Below are 11,181 nucleotides of genomic sequence, written 5' to 3' on the forward strand. Positions count from 1 at the left end.
TTTACTGATTGTGTATCTCTTTATTCCCTCAATAGAATACAAACTTTGTGAGAATTGTCTGTTTTGTTGCTTGCTTGCATTCCAGCCCCTAGAGTAGTGCCTAACACCAGTCGCTGGTAATATTTACTGAGTGAATGAATGTAAGTAACATTTTAAGTGCAATATTTTTTTTCCTCTGAATATAAAGTGAAGACATTATCTTTTTTAACTTTTCCTTTATTTTAATATAAAAAATGTTAAACACGTTCAGAAGAATGTTTTAACATACAGGCAAGATATAAATAGTAATGACAACAAATAGCAGCCACTTTCCTAACACCCAGGTTAAGAGGCAAAACTGTCAATACTTCTGAAGCCTCCTTGGTGCTTGCCCTTATCTCATTTTCCCTCATCTGCTCCCTCTATAACCCTTGTTCTGAGTTTTTCATATTGTTGTTGGTTTTCTGTAAGTTTTACTACATTTGAATGTCTCATTCAGTTACATGTGTTTCCGAACTTTATGTAAATGCAATCCTGCTGTGCGTATTCTGTTTTGTTCTCTCTGATCTTCCTGAGAGCCATCCATGTTGATACATGGAGCTCTAGTTCATTTATTTTCGCACCTATATATTAATAGTATCCCCATTGCACAAGGAAATTGTAGTTTATTGGTTTTCCTGTAAATACGAATTTGGGGTTGTTTTCTTGTATTTTTATACTAAAAACAGTGTTGCTATGAACATATTTGTGCGTGTCTCATGTAAAAGTGTAGTGAAGTAAAAGTGTTAGTCGTTCAGTCGTGTCCAACTCTTTACAACCCTGTGGACTGCAGCCTGCCAGGCTTCTCTGTCTGTGGAATTCTCTAGGCAAGATAACTGGAGTGGGTTGCCATGCCCTCCTCCAGGGGATCTTCCCAACCCAGGGATTGAACCCAGGTCTCCTCCGTTGCAGGCAGATTCTTTGCCATCTGAGCCATCAGGAAAGCCCCATGTCTCATGGAACGCATGTGCAGGTTTTTCTAGGACATGTTTTTTTGAGTTAAATTGCTGTTCCCTAAGGTATGTGCATCTTTAATTTTACTTGTTAATGCCAAATTCTTTTCAAACGTAGTTCTACAAATTTATACAACAGTTGGCAATGTACAAGAATTGCTATTAAGTTTTCCTATGGTAGAAGATAAAAAATAACATCTCATATCAGTCTTAGTGTGCATTTTCCTATTTTCTTGTGAGGCTGATGTCTTTTCATATTTAACTGGCCACTTCTGTTTCCTCTTCTGTAAAATGCACGTCCATGTTATCTGCTCTTTTTGACCGGGTTGTTGGTGTGTGGGCGTCCTTCACGTTTTCGGCATATGTACCCTTTGTCAGAGCCTTTAATGCAGACCCCTTTCCCCACTTTGTAGCTTGCACTTTCACTGTCTTTGAGTGAATAGGAATTCTAGACTTTAAAGTAATTGAATTTAACAGTCTCTTCTTCATAACTTATGCTTGTTTATCTTTAAGAAGTTCTTTGATACCTAAGGTCACCTGGAAACTTTCCCACCCTTCTGTCCAAGTATACTGCCATCAGAGCTCTCCTCTGACCAGTCCTTGACAGTCTGTTCTCCAGAAGAGATCTGGAACTCAGTCACACTGGCAGAGGTGACTGAGAACAGGTCAGTTTTGGAAAACATTTTTACGTAGATAGGAATCAAGTGAGAGCTAGCCTGTAATATTTTGTTTTACGTCTTTTGTTCTAGCTGTGGTTTTCATGGTGGCATTCCTGGTGGCTCAGTGGTAAAGAATCCGCCTGCCAGTGAGGGTGATGCAGGTTCCGCCCCTGGGTTGGGGAGATCCCCTGGAGAAGGAGATGGCAGCCCACTCCAGTACTCTTGCCTGGGAGGCCCCAGGGACAGAGGAGCCTGGCGGGCTGAGTCCATGGGGTTTGCAAAAGAGTTGGATGTGACTTAGTGACAAAACAACAAGTTTTCATCGACTCTCGTGGCTTAGAGGAAAGAGGTTTGGTCCTGAAATCAAACTCCACTCGTGTAAGGTAAACCCAGGTTATAACTTTAATAATTCGACCTTATCTTAGTAGGTACTTAGACAAATCAGCTTTCATTTTAAAGCTTGTTTTAAAAGTGGTTGCCATGCAAAACTTTTCTATCTAGACATAGAAAAGGAGATCAATATGAATTAAAGTCTGTATTAAGAATGTTTAAACAAATTTTTAATGTAATACTGTTAACTTAAATGTTGTTAACCAAAGGATAGTTAGGAAGAAATTAAGTGCCTTCTTGGTGCTTGGAAAATGTGTTCATTTCAGAAGTACAGAATCTTTGGGTTATAGAGGGACCCTTAGAGGTTCTTCTGAGGTGATCCGTCAGGCAGAGGAATTCCTTCTAGAGCATCTCTGCCCTTGGACTGAAGGCCTTGTCAAGGCAGGCAGTGTGGATAGAGTGCAGTGTCCATGCACTCTTGTCAACAAAATTGATTTGCTTAGTGCACACCTTTTTTTCATTGTGCTCCGGTAAACGTCACATCACTTTCTAGCTTTGAAAAGGAAAACAACTCAGATTCTGGTTTCACTTACAGCACTTTTCTGGCATCAGTTGTATGTGGGTATTTTCCATCCACACAGACAGTTCTCTGGTTCTCTGGACACTAGCGGGGTGTCCTGAAGTTCAGTTGACTTCTGACCCTGTGGCCTCCCCCCGCAGCCCCACCTGCACGCACGGTGGGAACTCGGGAATCACCTGTGCCTCTGACCGGTCAGCTGCCAGGTGGTTCCCGCAGCCCCTCAGGAGCCTCAGTCCTTGTCAGAGCAGCTGACAGAGCTCAGGAAACAGCTTCCTTATTACACCCCCAGCTCGTTACAGAAGCATTGAAGATGCAGACATCCACTGGGCAAGGTGTGGAAGGGCTCTGAACACCAGCTCTTGTGCCCACGGGGTTTGGCGGGCACCACCCTCCTTGTTTGTGGCTGCGTCAGCCGGCCCAGACACTGTCCAGACTGGTACTGTAGGGATTTTCACACAGGCTTCATTGCGTGGGCACGGCTGATTAAATAATTGTCCAGAGGTTGGGGGGTGAGGGTGAAAATTCCCACCTAATCACAATTTAGTTCCCCTGGCAACCAGGCTCAAGCTATGGTTATCTAGGGGCTTTCCAGGAATCTTATAAAGGCTGGTGTGGTTGACAAGTGCTTGTGAATAACAAAAGACACTCCTTTCACCTTTAATAGCTCTGGGACTGTTTCAGGAACCGAACCAGAGACCAAGTATTACAACTAAAGATGCCTCTTTGACTCCTATCACTTAGGAGATTAACAGGTTTTAGGAGCTCTGTGCCTAGAATGGGACCAAAACACAGTATGTATTTCTTATTATAAATCACAGGATCACATTCTTACTTCTTACAAGTTCCAAATCAATAGGTTCTAAATAAGGGAAATTTTATATCACTAAAAAAAGTGAATGTCGTGTGGAGGTTTAAACCGTCAAATAGGTAAATTTAGATTCCACTGAAATCGAACGAGTACTTACTCTGTGTCAGACACTGTACTAGGTAGCATCTCATTTCATTTAACCTTCCGGCAGCACTACAAACGCGGTTTTCGGTGACGGCGGCCCTAATGGACAGATAGAGACCTTGGCCAGTGAAGTTAGAAGGACCCTTGCCTGGTACCCCTGGAAAGTGGCACAGCCGGGCCTGGCCCACATGCTTCCTGATTCCAGAGCTCCTTCTGGTAATCTCTGTGAAAGAACGGTACTAGTAATAGGGATGTTTTACTGATGGTCTAGATGAATAACAAATACAAATTTGGGGAGGCTGTGCCCAGTATCAACTATACCTAATGCAAGGCTTGCCAGAAAATTGGAAATAAAAGTTATGAAAGAATCTGTATTCCATTTACTCAAAAACTGTACTTAGGTCTTGAGGCTGGTTAGTAGCAGTTTTGAAACCATGTTCTTTCAGAATCGCTCGCCTGGTGACTGGACTTATTGAGGCCCAGGTTCTTTGTGTCTCAGTGCAGAAGGAATCCAGCGAGAGGCAGAGTGATACACGAGAAGTAGATGTATTGATACAGGATGCTTATGAGAGATGTGGTCGGACAGTCAAGAGGCCTGTGCCCCAGAATTAAGCAGCTGCATTTTTATAAGCAAAGGGAAGTGAGGGCGGGGGAAAGACTGCCCTCTTCAGTAGACCTCAGGCTTACGTCCCTAGCCCCCCCGTAGTTTCCTGCAGGAGAGTGTCTGGCCCTACGAGGTCAAACTGTGATTATCATAGCACTTATTCACATCAGCAGAAGGATGGTAGCATTTTTTCTTTCACTTAATGACCTGGGGCATATGTCGTGCTTTTATGGTTAAGCAAGCCGCTCTGTTCCACGGTGTTCTGAGAGCTTTCTTGAGCGATTATTGACTCACAGCAGTCTCCCGAAGTTCCCTAGGTTTCCCTCTATCTGTAATCCCCTGTTGGGACTTCTCCAGCTGCCTGTGTAACTACCCTGTTCTATCCATGTCAGGTTTGCCTTCCTTGTTTGAGTGTCTGTTCCACAGCTGCTTTCTCTCTTAATTTCTCTCACGTATTGCAACCACCCTGCTTATTAGCTTTTCCTCCTCCTAGGCCTATCGTTCGGAGAAAGCAATGGCACCCCACTCCAGTAGTACTCTTGCCTGGAAAACCCCATGGACGGAGGAGCCTGGTAGGCTGCAGTCCATGGGTTGCTAAGAGTCGGACACAACTGAGCGACTTCACTTTCACTTTTCACTTTCACGCATTCGAGAAGGAAACGGCAACCCACTCCAGTGTTCTTGCCTGGAGAATCCCAGGGACGGGGGAGCCTGATGGGCTGCCATCTGTGTTGTCACACAGAGTCGGACACGACTGAAGCGACTTAGCAGCAGCAGGCCTGTCGTTCTGCCTCTGATTTTCCTCCTTTTCACTGTGTTTTCTAAACCCTTATTAATTCCTGCTGCTGCTGCTAAGTCACTTCAGTCGTGTCCGATTCTGTGCGACCCCATAGACGGCAGCCCACCAGGCTCCCCCACCCCTGGGATTCTCCAGGCAAGAACACTGGAGTGGGTTGCCTTTCCTTCTCCAGTGCGTGAAAGTGAAAAGTGAAAGTGAAGTCTCTCAGTCGTGTCCAACTCTTAGCGACCCCATGGACTAGGAGAGCACATTCTTAACCTTTTTCATGGATGCACCTCTTTTGCTGCCTAACAAAAACACCCACAACTTCGTGACCTAGAGCACTATTATTTCCCACAGTTGCCTGGTGGCTTTCAGCTGGAAGGCCTGCTGGGCTCTGGGAGCAGCTGGAACCATTGGACCTCTGTCCCTGTGGGCTTTCATCCAGAAGGCAGGCTAGACAGGGCTTCCTCACACTGCAGTAGTAGTGATCCCACATGGCTGGCACTTGTGTATCAGGCCTTGTTTTCTGAATTTTATAGGCTGAGCTCATTGTCACTGCAGCAGCCTCCCCAAGGGTGTGGATTGAGAGGGCTGATTGGAGCCACTGTTGTAAGTTATTATAATGGTATGCTTTGCTCACCTCCTGATTCCCTTCTGTGTGCTTAGGCGCTCAGTCGTGTCCGACTCTGCGACCCCATGGACTGTAGCCCGCCAGGTTCCTCTGTCCATGGGGACTCTCCAGGCAAGAATACTGCAGTGGGTACCCTGTCCCTTCTACAGGGGATTTTCCTGACCCAGGAATCGAACCGGAGTCTCCTGCATTGCCGGTGGCTTCTTTACCGTCTGAGCCACCAGGGAATCCCAGTTGCCTTCTGGGAACCTTCACTTCTATGATCATACTGTCTCCTGAATAGTTGCTCCTGAGTGGAGATCTGTCAACATCCCTCTTGTCTCAGAACCAGAGGGCCAGGGAAGCTAGAGTTCTGCCATCCCGATGTTCCCGTTCAACCTTTCTTGAAAAAACCCTCCTATCCCCACAAGTGCCTTTTTTTTTTAAAGTTAACAAGATGTACTTTTACTACCCGTTTATCATATTAATCATCATTTTCCACTGCCCTCTGCTTCAGTTATCCTTGTATTCTTGTATCCCTAGTCCAGTGCCTGATACACAGTGTCAAAGGTTTTGTGTTGTCCTTATACCTGGTACCAAAGCCTTTCATTTAGGAAGGTTGCAGGCCTTAAATTTCTGACCAGATGAATTCAAGGTATTTTTTAGCTGTCGTCATTTCATGCTATCTGGCCCTGTTAAACTATCTCCTTGCCAGAAACTTTCTTATCTTTGTCAGAGAAAAAGGGAAAAAATCCCTTTTATTTTTTTAAACAGCTTAAGTTGAATCGGCAGCTTCAGATGCCCTGAATGTTAACCCATCTTCTTCTCAAGGCTTGAGCTATTCATTCCCTGGGGTCAGTACTTATTTTGTTTCTTACCTGCCTCCTACCTTCCCAATCCCTTAAGAATGTAAGCTTGGAAGAATGCATTTGAATCAAATCTAATGACGTGGATGAAACTGGAGCCAGAGTGAAGTAAGTCAGAAAGAAAAACACTAATACAGTATATTAATGCATATATATGGAATTTATAAAGATGGTAACAATGACCCTGTATGCGAGACAGCAAAAGAGACACAGATGTATAGAACAGTCTTTTGGACTCTGGGAGAGGGCAAGGGTGGGATGATTTGGGAGAATGGCATTGAAACATGTATATTGTATGTGAAACGAATCGCCAGTCCAGGATGGATGCATGAGACAGGGTGCTCGGGGCTGGTGCACTGGGATGACCCAGAGGGATGGGATGGGGAGGGAGGTGGGAGGGGGGTTCAGGATGGGGGACACATGTGCACCCGTGGTGGATTCAAGTCAATGCATGGCAAAAACCACTACAATATTGTAGAGTAATTAGCCTCCAATTAAAATAAATAAATTTTTTAAAAAAAGAATGTAAGCTTGGGAGGGAAGGAATGTTTTTTGTATCTCCTAGAACGGTACCTGGTATTTAGAAGATACTTAATCTCTGTTGAATGAATAAGTGAATGAAATAAAAAGTTTTCTAAGATACTTTAAAAATCTGTTATTTCTGAAAGTGTGTATAGAAAGTGAAAGTGTTAATCAGTCATGTCCAACTCTTTGCAACCTCCTGGACTGTAGCCTGCCAGGCTCCTCTGGCCATGGATTTTCCAGGCAAGAATACTTGGGTGGGTAGCCATTCTCTTCTCCAGGGATCTTCCCCACCCAAGGATCAAGCCTGGGTCTCCTGCATCACAGGCAGATTCTTTACCTTCTAAGCCACAAAGGAAGCCCTAAGTGTGCATAATACAGTCCATTTATGTTTTTAAATATTGTATATAACCCTAAAAAATTTCTCAACAGGTACACAATAAAATGCTAACAGTGATTCTCTTGGGTGGGAAGGAGAGGAATAAATGCAGAGTGGAGACTTGACTTTATAATTTTGAGCATATGCCATTTTTACAATATTTTAATCTTAAAAATAAAGGCTTTACAAATCAAAACTATCCAATATAAATATATTAAGTGTTTTCCTTTATAGAGGTACATAGACAAAAGAAATGGCTAGAGACTGCATGTGTGTTAATAGTGAATACAGACATCTTATCATATATGTTATATCCTATTTTTTCACTTAACATCATATATCAGATGTTTTTACATCATTAAAAATTATTAAAAGTGCAGTTTTAGTAAATATTGCATTGGATGGGTAAATTTTATACTTTATTGTTGAACAGTTTGAACTTATAAATAAGACTTAAGGAAACACTTCATTCATAATATCTTTGTGATATTTTGCTGGTATCTTTAAATAGAAGAGTCATAGAAATAGTGTTACCTGGTTAAAACATACTCATATCATTCGAAGTAATATTCAATTGAAAATAACTGAGAGGCATATGAACTTTAAGTAAATGGCCTTTTGGGGCGGCTCTTGCTACCACTTCTTCAATCTGTGCAGAGAACAGCAGTATTTAAAAGTATCCAGCATTTTAAATACTCAGTTTTCACTTAAAGTGTAGCCTTAATGATGTCCATACTTGGCACAGATCATGTATCATATAGTAGTTATTTATATATAATTTTGCTTCTTTGACTTTGAACATACTTAGTTTAAAGAGGGACCTACTGATACTTTTAAATTAAGGTATGCTCAATAATGTTTGAATATGGTTAGCATCTTATTAAACTGATCTGTTCCCTTCAGGGAAGTTAAAAAACTATGAAAGGCTCAGTGACTTTGTAAAACAGTATACAGTTGGTATGTGTGAAATATTTCATCAAAACAACTTTTCCTCCGGAGAGATATGCTCTTTCATTAAGACATGTAACAAATCACCTTATATTTTATTGTCATTGGTGTTAATGACTCTCCTCTGTTCACAGGTTAAAGTGTTACACAATCAGCTGGTCCTTTTTCACAATGCCATTGCCGCTTACTTTGCTGGGAATCAGAAGCAGCTTGAACAGACACTTAAACAGTTCCATATCAAATTGAAAACCCCTGGAGTTGACGCCCCGTCTTGGCTTGAAGAACAGTAAAATCACACCTGGAAACAAAGAGAAAGTCACGTTGTTATATTTCTAAACAAACCTAGTAAGAATTAAGCAGAGTTGGGGGAAGAGAAAAGGGGTGACAACCATTGTAGTGATTCTTGCACAAACAGCTTTAATTTTTCCCTTTTTCGTACTTTTAACAATTGAGCTGTTAAATTTGATGGGGAGCTGGGTGGTTTTAATGTAAACGTAATTTCTATAACCTGAACACAATAATCTTCCTTTTTGAGAAATCCTTTTGTATTGTGAGGGTCGATGGCTATTTCTGTAGTTTGAAAACACCTAATATAGATTTGCACTGACAAGATAAAAATTCAAGGTTTTTGGTCCTGCAAATGAGGACCAGTTGTAACTTTTCCAAAGGAAGGTTTACATGATTTGTATCAACATCAGATATTTTATATAAGAATATATTAAACATCTTTAAGAGAGTCATTTTCATGTATTGTCTTAAAGAGAAAAAGAGACTATTTTGCAGAGTAATATTATATGGTGTTCCTGCAGCACCCACACAGAGGCGGCAGCTCTGATGAATGACTGATTGGCTTGTGGAGTTGTGGCAGATACCTTTTTAAAAAATCAATCTCTACCATTGTAATTTTGTTTAGACTTTTTCTTCAAGACACAGGAATCACACTGTCATTTCTTTGAGGCTTTTGAACTTAAGAATTTGCATTACCCAAAGTCATGGAGCAGTTCTGTTAGCAGTTTCTTTTGATTCATAATGAAACCTGCTTGAGAGAATTTTTTTGACAGGTGGATCTGGGAGTAGAAATTCTCAGTGGTTTCTAGAGTAAAAAATCTGTGCTTATTAGAAAGCTAGTTTTTGGGTAAATTCCATTTTGACAGAAGTGAATTCCTAGACAGCTTTCATTGACTTCCATATGTAACAATACCGGTTAAGCCTTAAATCACAGATATGTGCCTTCTCAGATACAGTAATTCTCATTCAACCAATGTACATAAATCCATAAAGAAGCCCCTTTCAGATAATGTTTGATGTGTCTGTTCCTTCCTTGGAAAGGAGCACTGTGTATAAATGTTGAATTTCTTTATATTCATTAAGCCACGTTTAAGGTTTATGGAGAAATCAACTTCTGAATTTGCCATTTGGATTTTCCTTGTTCATTTTGCGAAAGGGGAAGACGAAGGACTTGTTTGCCTTTGAGTAGGGGAAAAGGACCGTGGGTCAGTGTGGTCGCAGCAAGACGGCGGGGCTGGAAGGGCCTGTGCTGTTTCGGTTGCTCAGCACTGTTGGTTCTGTGTATGGCCTTCTGCGTGATTTTATCAGTAATGTAACCCTTTTTCAGTATAAGTTCTCTTGATTTTTGTCATAGACATAAATTAATATCTTGAGATACATCTCTTCACCTGTTCATTTCTTTTGTGTTGAAATGAAGTACTTAAAATTACTGTTATACCAGAACTTCATGGACTGTAAGATTTGTTATATATGTTCAAATGCCATTTAGCTGGCTTTTTAATTAATATGCTTGTTTTCAATGCTTAACACAGTGTAATGTGACTGTAAATCATAAACCTATTTTTAATCATTCCCTCCTGTATATTTGTACTCTGAGAGAGCCTTATTTTGTTCTTCCAGCAGAATTACTACTTGTGATAGTTCATTTACATTCCCCAGAATGTGCCTCTGGTGTGAATTTTGTATTCTTATTAAACGTGTTTGCTGCGGTACCTCATATCTCTGCCTCTTCATAATTCAGAATAAGAAACAACTATTTGGAAAAAGAGAGGACATGTGATTTGCCTTTGGAAACAGTGACAGTGACCAGAAGACGATGCTTCTGTCCCTTAGATTGTGTTATTTCAGTAAGTCACTCTCGTCCCTCACTGGGGCTCTGCTGGGAGCAGAACGTGTCCACTCTTACATACTTCAATAACAGCTGCAGCTCAGTAATTAAATCATTTCATGGATTGATGATTTTCAGAAGAAACTAAAATTTTCAGTTAAGTAGTGAGTACATGTGCCAAAGAAATAAGTAAATTAATATGTTGTTTAGTCGCTCGGTTGTATCCAGCTCTTTTGTGACCCCATAGACTGTAGCTCGCCAAGCTCCTCTGTCCATGGTATTTCCCAGGCAAGAATACAGGAGTGAGTTGCCATTTCCTTCTTCAGGGGATCTTCCTCACCCAGGGCTCGAACCCTCCTCTTCTGAATTGACAGGTGGATTCTTTACCACTGAGCCACCAGGGTAGCCAAATTAACATATTAGCCAGAGGTTTATTTACATTGTTAGGAAAGCAAGTCATATTCATTGTATTAAGTAGAAAAAAATTAGAAGAAAATAGCAAAAATTGAGGATAACTTCCCAAATCATTAAGTACTGCATGGGACCCCTTAACTCCCCCTGATGTTACATACTTTTGTTACTAGTTGTTTGTATTATGAGCTCTAGTTTGAATATCCTTTCACACACATGCACACCAGGTTATTACCTTAGGTTAGATTTGTAAAGTGAATATGAGCCCTTACAAAGTGTATGAGTTTATTATGCATTGCCAGTTGTCTTTCAAGAAAGATTTTGCCAATTTATACATGTGTGCCTGTTTAACATGTTTTTTAAAGCCGGTACACATAAAAGGACATCATGCATATAATCAGCAGAACATCATTTTATAAATATTTAAGTGGAAAGGGAAAAATTGTCAAGAA

General features: G+C 41.2%; 1 protein-coding gene across 7 annotated transcripts in view; it reads left to right on the forward strand.

The window, feature by feature from the left end:
* The window catches only part of ARFIP1 (ADP ribosylation factor interacting protein 1), a 128,688-nt gene extending 118,481 nt beyond the window's left edge, over positions 1–10,207 (forward strand). For all 7 annotated transcript variants that reach the window (XM_043902623.1, XM_043902620.1, XM_043902619.1 and 4 more), the window contains one exon: positions 8,337–10,207. In XM_043902623.1, the coding sequence (XP_043758558.1) occupies positions 8,337–8,492 (156 nt within the window). In that variant the 3' untranslated portion in view covers positions 8,493–10,207. The remainder of the gene's footprint in view (positions 1–8,336) is intronic.
* Positions 10,208–11,181: the final 974 nt, after the last annotated feature.

Source organism: Cervus elaphus, chromosome 5 (assembly GCF_910594005.1).
Source record: "Cervus elaphus chromosome 5, mCerEla1.1, whole genome shotgun sequence".
Taxonomy (NCBI): Eukaryota; Metazoa; Chordata; class Mammalia; order Artiodactyla; family Cervidae; genus Cervus; species Cervus elaphus.